Source organism: Nannospalax galili, unplaced genomic scaffold (genome assembly GCF_000622305.1).
Source record: "Nannospalax galili isolate Female #2095 unplaced genomic scaffold, S.galili_v1.0 scaffold936, whole genome shotgun sequence".
NCBI lineage: Eukaryota > Metazoa > Chordata > Mammalia > Rodentia > Spalacidae > Nannospalax > Nannospalax galili.
Genome location: NW_008337142.1, coordinates 734,618 through 749,788, shown reverse-complemented (window position 1 = coordinate 749,788; position 15,171 = coordinate 734,618). Strand labels below are relative to the sequence as shown.

Sequence of the window (15,171 nt, the reverse complement as noted above, 5' to 3'; positions counted from 1 at the left end):
GTATGATGGAATTCCAGAGTAGAAAATTCAATTACAGTAAACTATAGAGGCTGGAGTGATAGCTCAGTTTCTAATCTTAGATAGACACCATCTCCCCCCCAAAAGCAACAAGTTAAATGAATGAAAAGGCTGCAGATATAGCTCTGTAATAGAGTTCTTACCTTGCATGCACAAGGTCCTGAGTTTAATATCTAGGGTCTTATGGAAAGAGTCATAAGAAAATAAAAAGAAAAGAAAGAAAGGAAGGATGGAAGGAAGGAAAGAAAGAAAGAAAGAAAGGAAAGAAAAAATAAAGCAGAGAGGGAGGGAGGGAGGAGGGAAGGGGAACATAGATGGTTCTGCTGTGATTTTCAAATGGGGAAAAGGGTGAGTGGAAGGAAGGCTTTCCCACCTTGGATGTGTATAGCTTGGGGAGCTAAAATGTCCAAGAAATCAACAGCCACCAGACCCACCCCATGCCTGAGGCTTCAGGATCCTTTGTCTCCCAAACTCAAAGAAAAATTTCACAGACAATGGAAAGGTGAGTTTAGAGAGGAATTATATTACAGGATTATAGGAGGGAGCAAAGAGAAAGCAAGCAAGCAGAGTTTCTGTATAGCACGAACGGCTCCCAGGAAATGAGACCATCAAACCACTAGTCTAGAAGGTTTTTATAGAACTTATGGCAGAAATTGGGGTGAGTTTAGGGGGTTAGAGTCAGTCCACTTGGTCCACCCACAAGCTATCTTAAGTGTCTTTCAGGTTCAGTCATGATCTCACATTGAGCTTCCAGCCAGTGGAGCTCATATAAGGCTGTGGAAATGGAAAATAAAGATACCAAGAAATCAGAGTGGGAACCACTCTTGTCAGTGTTTGGAGCATGCACATATGATTCTTCATATCGTAGTGGGTCTTTATGTTCTCCAGAGCTGAAATCTGGCAGATTTCTTACTTACATGTGATCAGACATTTTTATGAATGATGAAATACACTTCATGCCTTTATTGAATTTGACTACTCTAAGCATTCTATTCTTTGCAATATTAAATAGAAAAATAAGAACTTGTATAAATTATTGAATGAAGACACAAATGAAGGACACAAAAGAGAGAAAAATAACCACCAAAGAGTCTTCACTTCAAAATCATTACACTGACCCATGGTGTATTAAAGAAAAGATGCTGTCAGAAGGGTCTCCTGCCACAGGTCTGTAATCAGTTACTCAGGAGGCTAATGAAGGAAACTTAAGCTAGTCTGGGTTACAAAGTACACTAAGGGTTAGCTTCAACATCTTATATGAAAACATAAAGTTCAAAGAGGGGTGGAGATGTGGCTCAGTGGCATCACTTGCATAACATCACAGTACAAAATGACTAGAGAGTTCAAGTCAATATGAAATATTTTTCCCTCACCAACTGCCTAAAAATTTGAAGACATCTCAAGCCACACTTAAAATGCTTAGCTCATATATACCGTACCTTTTTAAAAAATGTTATTTGCTATCCTAAATGCTTAGGATGATGCATTTTCATAACTGGCAGAGTGACTCTTGTTTACTCCCAAGATTTCAAAATCCTTTGTTGATCCCATTTTCTTTCCTTTTCAGATCATCTATGAGACCAGGATCTATTTCCATTAGAATTGCAATGTTCCAGGTTTTTCTCTTTCTTCTCCCTCAGCAATCAGAAACCCTTCTCCCACAGGTATGAAGAGTGGTTTACCCAGTCTATCCCCTTCTCATGATACTCAGAGCACTAAAAACTGAATATCTCAGACAAGTAATTTGCAGCTAATTTCTGAATATAAACCAGATTCCTCCAAATAGATGCACTTGCGTATTGTTTGGAAGGTGGACATGAACTGGAAGGCATTTTTCTTGTGCTCCATCTCCAGACCAGCTCAGCCACTGCAAATTAATCATGTAGAAACCCCTGTGTTGATTACCCTCAGTGTCAGTGTGTAGCCATCAGTTTCCTAGACATCCAGAGTTGTAGCAGCAGCAGCAGCAGGGACCACTCCAGTCAATGTTTCACTGTCTCCTCTTTGCTTTAATAGAGTTAGGAGTTCCTGTGAGAGTTATTCCTGACTCCTAAGCTGCATCTGAGAGAGTACTTTCTTGAATTCAGTTATTCTAATGTTGCCTCCCGAATCCACAGATTCCAGCATCCTCAAGATTTCCTGCACTTGGTGGCTTATTTTGTATTTCTTTAACCTAGAATGAATTTGGACTTTTATATCTTTGACAAGTAGGAGCTAGCTGGACTGTTCCAAGTGCTTCCTTTTTGCAAGATGTGTCTCAGAGGTCCTGTTTATAAACTCCAGTTCTTGGTGTCTATCACAAATTATATAGGAGCAGTTGTCGAGTTTCTAAAAAATAGGATTTAAACAAGAGACAATTCATTGCTGTCAGACAAACTCACAATATTCTGTCATAGAAGTTCCAGTCTGCCTAAGATATTAGGCTTTTGCATCAGTTCACAACACTGTCCTCACCAAGGGGCCAAATTGGCTGGTAAACCAGCACAGCTGTGGTCTGCCAGAAGTAAGAGAAAAGCATGCACAAGTAGAATTCCTCTCGCTCTCTAACCCTTCTTGAATAATGGACGTTATTAAATTCAATCCTAAAATGTGCTTTCAGCATGCAATGACTATGCCTGGACAGTCTGCCTTTTCTACTAAGTCCTCTTCCATACACTGGAATATTTTTACGTTTTCATCATATCTCTATGGTGAGTAACACAAGTCAAGGGCTTTACTGCAGAATTACTACCTGTATTTTTTGGAGTGGGAACGATCTTCTTCATCGGGCATGAGAACATCTGCACATACTGAAGCACACAGGAAAATAAATTCATTTCAACCTCTGCAGGCACCTGCAATGTCTTCCAGCTGTTCAAGCCCTGTAGCTGCCACTGCAGGGGATACAACCCCTAGGAAGCAACTGAGTGCCCCCAGCTCCCTCTTTGCCACTCACTCAAGCCTCGGTGGCTCCTGCCCGATGCAGCAGATGGTGCTGCAGGACCTGGTGCCTCCTCTTCTCTTGTGTTCTGGGAGCCTGCCATGCCTGGAACAAGTTCAAGCTGGCTGAAGGTGCTGGCTCCAAGAGTTCTGTGGTTCTTGGCAAGAGTGCTGTTTGACAAAGTTCCAGCAGAAAGCCTATGACCGCTGCTCTTTTGGTGGATATCCCTTCCCCAGTTACTCCTGGTTTTTGTAATTTGTATAACCTTCTCTTATTTAAGTATTCTGATAACCAACTCTGATGATAGAATGGGAAATTAAACTGAGGAAATCTCTGCCTTTAGCAGAATTATGTTACTGAAACAAAATGAAAGTAATAAGAGAGACGACTTCCTCCCATGACTATGATCTCATTTGGCCCTGCATTTGTGATTACTAATGAGGCTTGGTTTCCCCCAAAGAAATATAGTATGGAATCTCTAGATGCCCTGCTACCTTTTACAGGAGTTTATGATTTTAATCCTGAAAAAGGCACTATTGAGACTAAAGTTTGGTATAAGGAAAAACTATTTGGCTTAGGGAAACTCCTTCTTGGATAGAAAGATTAGCTAGGTCAGTAGGTAGCTGGTGGTGCATGTCTCCTCAATAAAAAGTGCCTATTGTTTTACAAAGAATAAAAGCGATTCAAAATGCCCTTAAAGACAAATGGCAACAAAATAATAAAGGATATTGAAATAAAGAAAATAATCATATGACTCAAAGAGTACAAAATGTTCAGGAAGAAATAGCAAAAGGGAGGGGAAAAAGATAAATTGGAATATTGGTTAGACAATAAATAAAAAGTTAGTTATTTCCATTCCCATGAGAAAAATAATTTTGGAGCAATATAATAGCACATGGGGCCATAGTGTTGGCACATTGGAGCATTGATATGGGACATGAAACATGTCTATGGTAGAACAGAAACTGCAAGGCTATAAAGAAAACAATAAAGACGTTGCTTGGCTATGTTAAGAAAAGGTTAATCATTGAACTTTGTACTTTCCTTTTACTGTGATTATTGAAAATTATTGTACACTGAGAAATAGTGTGCAAATTCATGGTTTGATTTATAGTCTGATGCTTTACTGCTATTGTAAGCTTTCTAATTAAAAATAAAGGTTGTACAAGGCTGTTTTTTGAGAAGTAGAGACAGATATAGAAAAAGAAAGAAGATATTCGGACTGACCTCCCCCCAGGGGGGGTCAGTCAACAGCCTTTACTAGAACTGCAATTGACTGAGAAATAGTGTGCAAATTCATGGTTTGATTTATAGTCTGATGCTTTACTGCTATTGTAAGCTTTCTAATTAAAAATAAAGGTTGTACAAGGCTGTTTTTTGAGAAGTAGAGACAGATATAGAAAAAGAAAGAAGATATTCGGACTGACCTCCCCCCAGGGGGGGTCAGTCAACAGCCTTTACTAGAACTGCAATTGTGGTTTCTGGTATAGCCATTTCTACCTCCGCAGTTACCTTCACCCCTTCAGTCCCCGGACTCAGCTGGAGCTGGACTCCTGCAGGAAGGTAACCCTGCACCAGTGCCAGCAAATTTCCTCTGTTCCAGGCCTTCTCCAGCCCCGCCCAGTGGAATTTGCACCGGCGCACACGTGCACTGGGGCATGTTACAATGTCCCAGAATAGAAAAAAAATGACGTTGACTCAGTGAGCAGCCTGGACGAGAAGCTAGGGGCCTGAACAGAAGCCCCAAGACATCTTTCCCCGCCATTTCCGACTGGCCATAGGGCGGCCAATAGACTTCCTTCTTGTGGACAGCTGTCTGGAAAAGACCAATAAACGACCTCTCCGCCCCTTGGAAGGCGGCAACCATGAGTCAGGTTCCGCGGTTTTCTTTCACTAGCGGGAATCCTGTACACCTGGAGGACACGCGCGGCATCGGAGGAGAGCAGCACTGGGGCTTGGAAGAGACGCTCCTCCCAGGTGGGCTACTCCCTTAGTTCTGGGGACGACCTGGAGTTTACGGAGGATGTCTTGGCAGGAAAACGGTGCACAAAAACCTCAAACTAGTGGGGACTGGGTGGGAAAGGTCTGTGGACCTGCCGGCCATGTTCTGGAAGCCGGGCTGGGGAGGGTGCGCTTCCCAGTGCTCATGGTAGAACCGGAGCCAAGGGGCACAGCTCTCTTTTTTCAGTGCTCAGGAGAGATGGCACTCTAAGTTTAGGAACTGATATCTGCATCCGGTTGCTCACTTTATGGGAATATCTCTTAAAATGACCTACTCTACTCGGTGTTTGAATGCAGCAAACACGCACGAATGTGTTTTCTTGAGTCGCTTCTTTCCTGAGTGAAAAGGCACTGAGCAAGGCACTGAGCAGATACTGATTTTTTTTTTTCCTCCGGCTTGTACAGCAGTTAGCAGAGTGAGGTTCTCCTGTCCTGCATAACTGACCACCATTCCGTTCCACATAACTGTAATGGCAGAAAACCTGTGCTGGGGAACAGAAAGTTGCGGTCGACTTTGTTAACTACTCCCGTGGCTTCTTCCATGACCAGCCACTCTTCATAAAATATACTAAAGAACAGTTTACATCTCAGGATTTTTTTGAACCCTGGCCTCAAAATCCTAGATTGGATATATCATTTGTTTCCCAATCTTCCAATTAAAAGACCGACTTAGGCCAGACTTCATAATCTCAAAGTGCTGCCTTTTGTCCTTGTACAACCTTGCTCTTTACCCAGCAATGTCAAATTTCTGTCAAATGATTTTCCTCCTTTCTCCAATAGCAGTAAGCTGAGTTTTATCACATCAACAAATTTTCAGGAGCCAACCCTTGACTTTATCAATATGAAAGGTTGATGCAACAGCGTCCTCGAGTGAGAACCAGTGTACTCCTCTGAGATCCTGGCTGCCTTGGTCCTCAGAGGTGAGGAAGATGTTTTGTTCTTTAGTTTGAATTTCTTGTTTGTGTGCTTCACAGGTATGGAGTTTATTTTCTTTCTAGAGGCGAGGATGCCTTTTAAAGAATCTTTCTGAGTTTACAATCAAGATTTGGAAAAGCTTTTATGCTTGGCAAAAAAATAAACTGTTCCTTTTATCAGCAACACTGTGATTTGTCTCTGTCACTATATTTGTTGGTTTGTTCGTTTTGTATGTGTGTAAAACAAATTCATCAAGAACAAACATGGACTCTCAGGTGTCAATCACCACCTTCTCTGTGATGAACTTCATGTTTTGTTTTAGACTAGCCAGACTGTCTGAAATGAAAATGGGGTGTGATACTCCATGGTGGAGATACCTGAGGCTATCATTTTTCTGTTTTTGTTATTGTCCAAAGAGCAAAGAACTTACAGAAACTGAGGTGGAGTGAGGTGTGTTGGTAGAGAAGAGTTGGTAGAGTTGCCATGTTTGCAACTGTGAGAAAACAGTCAATTGGATGCCATCATGAAACCCATTGCTTTGCACACTAGCAAAAAATATAGAGAGAGTGAAATGGAATGAATCAAAAATACCCCAGAGACTCAGTAACTTCCTGAGGGTGTAAGCTTCCTTTCACACTCCCTGTCAGTGTGTCCTTTATGGCAATCCCCTCTAAAGTGGCCACACTGTTTTAACTGTACTCACTGTGACTGGAGGATTGATGACACTTCCTTCGGTAAGAACAGACTTGAGTCTGGGGCTGGAGAGAGGCACAACTTGTTCTGGCTGTGAGAAAGTCACACTGGTTCAGTGAGCTGGTAGGGTTGTCAGGTCCTCCACCAATGGCTGAGGCTTGTCCTTCCTGGAGTCTTTGAACTAAATGAATGGAGGGTCTTGAGGACTAATTCAGAAGTGTCCCCCATCTGGAGGACCTGGACAGCCAAGTTTGTTTTCAGTGGCTGCTGCTTTTCCCACTGGGTACTAGAGGGAGCAAGGTGGTGGGCTAAGCATGGAGCTTAGATCTGCTGGGATCCTTGGGTCTGAAATGCCTGCCTGAGAAAAAGCAGAAGCAAGAATACCCAGTTGTCAAACAGGCAAGAGACTGTGAGGTCAGAAGTGGAGAGGAAGGAGGGAGGATGAGGTGGGGAGAGCAAGAAGTAGGGGAGAGGGGCAGCAATAAAGAGGAGGGAAACGGTGTGACAGAGAGAACAAGGGGGTGAGAAAGATTCCAGAACTGTCGGGTGGGCTGGTGAGGGGACTCTGGATTGTGGTGCTTAATACTTCACTGCAAGCGCATTAGGTCAGTGGAATCCTGGCTTTAACTGTGTCTAGGAATATTACAGCTATGTCATGTCTTGGCATCACATGGTTAAGTCTGGATACTAGAAGCCATGTAGGGTGGGGAGAGGAAGTATAGAGAGGCCAGGGGTCCTTCTTAATATGTTGGTCCCTTCTACTGGAAGTACTCAATGTACAGGCCAGTGAGCTACACATTACTTTTTCTTTCTGTTCACTTTATTTTTCTTTTTTCTATCCGTACGAGGAAGCATCAGCAGACACCAGGAACCTCAAGTTTTCTTATCGGTTGAGGAACACATTTCTGCCCTTGGAAACTTTAGATCATAGCCCCGTTCCTCAATTAGTCATTTGTTTACCCAGGTCCTGTTTTATCTTAGTGTCCCCATGCCTCGGTGTTGGTATTGGTAGTAGCCCTAGCAGTAATGTTTACATGTGGATCATTATCTTAAACACTTCATCTGCCTTGTGGACATTTTGATCTTTAGAACAGTTAAGGCTGATTTCTGCAGTGAAACAAAGATAGTAGAAACAATTAATTAATTTGCAACTAAGCTCATGGAGCCAGTATTTGACAACCTGTTAGCTGAGCCCAGACAGTCTCATTAGCACTAACACTGATATGGCACATGTGCTTATGAGATCATTATCTCACTTAGAACCCTTGCTTCTTTTTTTCAGACAGGACCCATGTAAAAGAGGGGTGGATGTGCTGGCCTGCTTGTATTCCCAGCATAAGGGAGGAAGAGTTAGGGGATCCTAGGATCGACCAGACTACCTAGATAAATCGAATCAGCATTTCTGTTTTGAAGTGTGAGATTCTAGCTCAATATATAAAGTGGAGAATGATTAGCAAAGATACTCGACATCAACCTCTTGTCTCCACATGTACATGCATACACATGGGCCCACACAGAGGTAAACACTCATACACAGGCAGACACCATAGACATAACTCTGTAAAAAGAAAAAAAAAAGATAAAGGATTAAATCACAGCAGCATATCCTTACTAAATTCAGGGGTTTAAAACATACAATTATTGAAGGTGGACATGGAGGTGCATTTCTGGAACCCCAACAGGGAGAGACAGGCATGGAAATTGTGTTTGAGGCCAGCCTGGGCTACATACTGCAATTTAGGGCAGTTTTAGCTACATATAATGAGATCCTTCTCAAATTAAAAACTATAAATAAATGAACAATTGAATAAAAATGTGAATGCAATGCATTACTATATTTGAGAAAGATAAAATAATATATTACTGTAAATAATATACCAACAATATTCTGTATGGAAGCTAGTAGATAGTGAAAAGTCTAGATAGCAGTTGTTTTCCTTTACTCTATGTTGGGACAATGGGCTTGTGTGTAATTGAAGAACTTATCTGACAGATATCATAGGAAGCTGAGCTTATATTTGGGATCCCAGGTTAAACGGTGACATATCTATCCATTGATTTTTGAGATTGGTTCTGAATTTCCCACAGGTGTTCTGTGAATTACATAGTAGAAAGGAAAACAAAGGATGAGTGTTACAGTCAGAGATTTAAAGTCTTTAACATTTCTTTTCAGGTCTGTAAAGAAGAGCAGAAGCAGAACCATCACACTACCTTCTTGTGAAAATGGAATCTCAAAAAAGACCACGTGATGTAACCAACACCCAGGAACAAAGATTCTGTTCCCATAAGAAAACTAGGCAAGATCAGACCACTGTCCCAAGGAAAACAATCATCATTACATTGGGCGTACACCAGAAGACGTATGTGCTCACTCATAGGGAGACAGATAGCTTATATGCAGGACTAAAAACTCTTAACGCTGTCAAAGAAGAGATAAAAAGTCATCAAGGCAAAAAAATGCTGGTGTGTGGCACAGAAGGAATTGAAGGGTACATACACCTTGGCACGCCTCTCAGTTGTTTTCCAGAAAGCAGCCGAGTGGTAATTACATTTTCCAAAACTGAAAGTGAGCAGGAAGAAGATAACCTAGTGTTTGGATGGCAGGACCAGTCATCTGATGACTGTGTCATATTTTACATTAATGCATTTGGGAAGAGGAAGAAAAGGATTGTAAGGTGCAAGGAACTTGACAAAGAAGAGTACAAACTCTGTGTGTATGGCTTCAAAGGAGAGACCATCAAGGACACTCTGAGGAAAGATGGCAGGTTTCTTTCCTTTGTAGAGAATGACCCCTGGAAACTCCTTACTGACCAGGGCTACATCATAGAAAACACCCAGCCTATTGACAAGTTAGAGGGCAAGCTCTTTCAGGTTGAGGTTGAGATAAGAAAGAGCCCAGGGGCAGCAAGAGCCTCTCGGAATTCTAAGTTAGAGGAAATAAACTTACATGTGCTAAAAGAAGACATTATGGAAAAGTACTGCAAAGGGTTGAAAGAAGAATGTGAAAAAGTTAGAAGGAACATAAAGGAAGAAACTAAAAAACTGAGAAAGTCCTTATTTAAAGCACATAGGAGGGCATTCAAGGAACTAACAAAAAACTCTACGCCAGGTAAAAGAGTGAAATTTCTTTCACAGTCCCTTGAGTCTGTTGGGTACATATCCTGGAACAGTAACGGCAAGACAGGTGGGGCCACATGCTTTGTATTTAGAGGACTGTACATTTTTACTTGCTGGCATGTATTAAATGACATTGTGGGAATAGGCAGAGAGCCACGTGAACACACTGATGTAATTAGCCAGAGTGTAAAGGTGACATTTGATTATGAAGATTATGAAGAATTGGACATTTTTTTTCTTGTTGAACCTTGGCTTGAGGTAGGTGATGGAACTCTTGACTATGCTGTCCTGAAACTGAAGGAAAATGGACAACAGGTACCTCCCGGACTATATAATGAAACAGTTCCTAGGCTCCCTAGTGACTTGATGTATATGATTAGCCATCCAGATGGAAAACCTAGGATTATTGATGCTTGTACTGTGGTTTTTCAAAGTATACAAAAAAGGGAAAATCAGGAATGTGTTCAGGGAGGAGAAGCAATGGATCGCAGTGATCCTGAGCAGTATATCCGTCTGTACACTCAAAGAAGTTTCCAGAAAACAACCAGGAACCCTGATGGCATTACCAGTAATGCTTTCTATTGTGGGTCTTCGGGATCCCCTGTGTTTGATTGTGAAGGTTCATTGGTCGCCATGCACACTGTTGGCTTCAGTTGTGAGGACCAACATGGAGTTTCTAGCATCATTGAGCTTGGTTTGAGGATGGAACGCATCCTCAATGATATTAAGCAGAAGCATGAAATATGGTATAATGAAGTTTGTGCACAGCAGCAGGATGTAGAAATGCATAGTCTGGAGTAGTGAAAACTGAACAAAATTCCATCTGTTTTCTCTCTTTAAAGGCACTGTACCATTCTGTTGGCAATGATACACTAACTTTCAGAACACTCCTTTATGTTTTTTAATTGTTTTTTCTTCATTTTGTGTGTGTAGGGGTGAGGGACAGGGACACATGCCACAATAGACATGTTGTGGTCAAAGAACAACTTGTGGGATTCTGTTCTCTCCTTCTGTCATTTAGGTTCCAGGTAGGGAACTCAGGTCAAGTGCTTTCACCTGGTAAAGCACCTGACTACCACTAAGCATTATGTTTTTGATGAAAAAATGGAAGGAAGTGATGACATCTTCTCATACTGCACTGGATCTTGCTAATGTTTCTTTTTCAGTATCTGCTGAGCTGACCAAGACCATCTGGCCCTTGCTTGGAAGAGACAATAGTGGGCCTTTCCTTGCCCTGTGCATCCTCTGCTAAGGTTTTCATAGATAATGTTAACCTTTAAGTGTCTTATAGACTTATAAAACTATTTGAAAGATCAGTAAAGACAGCAGTTAATGGAGTTTAGTTATAATGCCAGTACTGGAGGTGGGCTGTCCTCTGTGAGTTTTTACCAGGGAGGCCTCTGAAATCCCACAGTATGTTAAGACCATTGCCTCTGCTCTTAGTTGTATGCCAGAACTAGATGGTAAGACTCTATTGCTGAAGACATCACACATCTCAGTTGTAAGAAATTGAGAATCAAAACTGGGACTGAGCCAGATGTTCCCTCCTGGTTGATTCTCATAGTGTTGAAAGGCATTATGCAGGCTATTAGGGGGTGGGGCAGAGTGTCACCAATAGTCCTGCTCAGCTATGGACCTCATATACTACAGTCCCAACATGCTAGGCAGAATGTGCCCACTGGTGCAACAGTGGCACTATTGTCATAGATGTAGCTAACTACTTTCTGATTAGGTCTAAGGCCTTATCCACAGAATGGGATTTAAGCCTACTAAAGTAGTCAGGTCCAAAGCCTGAAGTTGAAGTCATAGGCACCAGGGAAGAAGCGACTGCTATGGTTTTGTGGAATGAATGTGATGTCTTTCAGACTGCCTTCTAAATATATTTGCCTATGCCTTTAGATCTCTGTTGCTGCAAGCCTCAATTGCTTGGGGAAGGAAGCTTCTGTTTTGCAATGGAAGGTGCTACAGAGACTCATAACTGATCAAGCCTCTGAGACTAAATGACTGCTGCTGTGAAGTAGAGGCCCAATACTCAGCCACAGGTGGAGGAAAATAATCAGCCATCTGCATTACCCCTTCCAAGGCCCAGGGAAAATTGTGGAAGGGGGGAGGCGTAAAGAATGTGAGAGCTGATGGAAAGGGGTGGTGTGCTATGTGTAGGATTTTCTTCCAAATTGAAAGATTCCCTCCTGGAGGAAGGAAGGAGGCTCCTGAAATTCAAGAAGTAAATAAACTTGCAAGTTCTGGGAAGTTGAAACTGACAAGATTCATGAGGCCCCTCTCCAGGCTTCTGGAAGTAGTAAAGGAAGGCCAGAGAGAGGGATTCTCCAACCCATCAAACTGCCTAGAGGATCCTTGCCCACAAGATTGCAGAGAGCGCCCAGTTGCAGCTTTGTGATTGGCATGGGCTTTTCAGAGATGCTGATAACTTTAATTCATCCATACTCCTGTAAGTCAGCCCTTATCCATATTCTTCTAAGTAACCCCAATAAACTTATTAGATCACCAAGTTGGATTTTACTGGAACTGTTTCTTTGGTTTGTCTTCAGTGTCCTGTTTGGGGTGAGTAGATGTTTGTTGATGTCTCCCCAGATAAATTCTCACATAACACATATATGCATATACATAGATAGAGATAGATATTGATAGATCGATAGATGATTGATAGATGATAGATTAATAGATACATGATAGATGATTAATAGATGATAGATAGATGATGATAGATGATTAGATAGATAGATAGAGAGATAGATAGATAGATGATAGATAGGCAATCAGTCATAGCAGTCTGTATAGTGCTTTAAAGTTTATAAAATAATTTTGTTTTTGTTTATTCTTACCATAAAGTTGTTAGGCATATGAGGAAGAATTTTAGTTCCAATTTGTTTATGACAAAAAGAGAGAATTGAGTTGCTTAAGGTGGAGTGTAGACTCAGACAAACTCGCTAACATGAAGTTGCAGCTTTTGCTACTCTCCAGGCTCTACTATCATGCTGGGCTATTGTGTCCTTTCCCAAGATAAAAATGCTCCTTGAATGGATAAAGATGGCTGAAAGTGTCAGACACTTGAGATGCAATTTTGAAGCCCTTTATTTCCCTGGCACAGGTTCTAGAAAACTAGAACCAAATAGCTAGAAAAAACTGACAAGCTTACATGCCTGCCTCTGCCCTACTCCACGACAGAGCAAGCTAATAACCATACACATGATCTTTCTTCTTGCTTCAAAACTGTCAGGCCAGTCATGGTGGCATACTCCTTTAATCTTAGTATTAGGAGAGAGGGGAGAATATTGTAAGCCAGTGCCAGCCTGGACTACATAGTGTCTGTCTCAAAAAGAAAGACATATATCTCAGAAAGAATGAAATGAAGGGAGGGAGGAAAAAGTGTGTTTATATCTAGTCAAGAATATTTGAATAGTTGAAGTCTATTACAATACTCCAGTGGGGTGTGACAAAGATGTTTTTCACAATATTGAGACTAAAGGATGCTTTGGGGGAGTTTCTATGCACAACCAGAGTAAATATGCATATATATATATATATAAAATTACCTTGCATTCTTTTTATCTGTTTAAGGGAGGGTACTATTGTTATAAAAGTGATGACAGACTTAATTTTTACCACATTCCACCATTGTCGTTCCTATTACCAGTGAGTAATGTTGCTGGGATGTGAACCTGGGTCTGTTGGTATCCTTGCCAGGAGGAATATGATAAAGAGAAAATGAACCTTTGAGACATACTTATCAGATGTTGTCTTAGTTTCTTTTCTTGTTACTCTTCCAGGAGATTCTAGATTCTGTCAGTTGAGAATTAACAGTAACCATCACTTTAATTTTTTATTCTTTGCAATTTCATTAATCTTCCTTAGTTCCTCTCCTCGTCTTCTCCCCAGTTCTTAAGATAAAGTTTTACAAAAAATGAAAGTCATTGATGTATATTTTACAAATAGAATGTATCGTTTGGTTGGAAAAGATTTAAGACTGAGTATTGGAATTCATATATTCTCTTCCTTTATTGGTTACAACATAAACACTATGCATCGCAATTTCTCCATCAAAGGAAGAGTAGATTTCTTTATTTTTATTTTATTTGTATGGGTGTTTGCCTACATGTATTTATGTGTATAACGCGCATCTTGGTACCCATGGAGGCCAGAAGAAGGTGGACACTCGAACCTCTAGACCTGGAAATACAAAAGAGTGTGTTCTGTGTTGGTGCTGGGAACCAAACCTGGGTACTTTTCCAGAGTGGCAAGTGCTCTTAATGGTAGAACAATCTCTGTAGACCCTGAATAGGACTTTTTTAAAAATTAAATTTACTTATTGGTGTGTGTATGTGAGTACATGTGTCAAAAGTGGCGGTATGGGGTGGGGGGCAACTTTCAAGAATCAATTCTGTCTTCAACCATGTGGGTTCCAGGGATCTAACTCAGGTGGTTAGTCTTGCATCAAGTTCTTTGAGCAACTGAGCCATCTCATCAGCCCTTGTTTAGCATTTAATGCCTGATTATAAATGAAAGAAACATAGTGCTGCCCAGTTTCGTGTTTAAGAATAAACTGTTTAAATATGTAATGGTGATGTATACCTGGAATTCCCAACACCAAGAGACTGAGACAAGAAAATTATGCACTTGAGGCCACCTAAACTACACAGTGAGTTCCAGGGCAGCCTCGACTACACAATGAAACCTTGTCTTATAAAACCAAAAATAAATTACTGGGAGTGGTAATGTACATGTTTAGTCCCAGCACAAAGGGGTCAGAGGCAGGCAGATCTCTGTAAGTTCAAGGCCAGCCTTGTCTACATAGCAAATTCCAGGCCAGCCACTGCTACATAGTGAGACCCTGTTTCTAAACAACAAAACAAGGAAACAAAATCAAAAAAGTAAAAATTTTAGTGAAATTCATCCTGTGCTTGGTACAGATAAAAATTGTGTTGCTGAAAATAATAAGACCTTTAATACCCATATGAAAGCTGGTAGACCTTTAAGTAGCTGGATAACACTGTCTTCTCTCCTATTTGGGGGGAAAATGAATGATGTTTAAAATAAAGAACTTAAATAATTGATGTAACAGGAAGCTGAGCTTATATCTTGGGTCCCAAGTTGAACTCTGATTTAATTCTATTCTCTGGTCTACTGACATTAGTTCTGAATATCCTATAGACATTCTATGAATTGTATACCAAAAAGAGAAACAAAGGACTAGAGTTATAGTCAGAATCTTAATCTACCATTTATATTTAGGTCTTCAAAGAAGAGAATGATTCTAATATTTCTCAAGTGAAGGTAAAATCTTGCAAAAGACCAAGGTAGCCAGGTCAAACACCCCATTTTTCCTAAGGAAACGGGACAAGATCAAACCCCACTTCATACCAGATCATTAGCATCACTTTGGATGTAAATCACAGGAAAAACAAATGAAACGTGCTCAAACATAGGAAGACAGGTAGCTCATATGCAGCACTAAATGTTCTTAATACTGTCAAAGAAGATATGCAAAG

General features: G+C 41.0%; 1 protein-coding gene across 4 annotated transcripts; it reads left to right on the top strand.

Moving 5' to 3' along the window:
- Nucleotides 1–4,795: 4,795 nt before the first annotated feature.
- LOC103733394 (protein FAM111A-like) lies at nt 4,796–12,173 on the top strand. 4 transcript variants are annotated; one of them, XM_017797907.2, is made up of 3 exons: nt 4,796–4,915; nt 5,723–5,859; nt 8,721–12,173. In XM_017797907.2, exon 3 carries the CDS (start codon nt 8,771–8,773, stop codon nt 10,463–10,465), a length of 1,695 nt encoding a protein of 564 aa, XP_017653396.1. In that variant the 5' UTR covers nt 4,796–4,915; nt 5,723–5,859; nt 8,721–8,770; the 3' UTR covers nt 10,466–12,173. The 4 variants fall into 4 exon arrangements, with proteins under 4 accessions (XP_017653396.1, XP_029419008.1, XP_008830427.1 ...); XM_008832205.3 differs by having other exon boundaries at nt 4,835–4,915; nt 5,720–5,859; XM_029563147.1 differs by having other exon boundaries at nt 4,842–4,915; nt 5,757–5,859.
- Nucleotides 12,174–15,171: the final 2,998 nt, after the last annotated feature.

Coding starts and splice junctions, on each gene's coding strand:
- LOC103733394 (XM_017797907.2), top strand. CDS start 8,771: ATGGAATCTCAAAAAAGACCACGTGATGTAACCAACACCCAGGAACAA.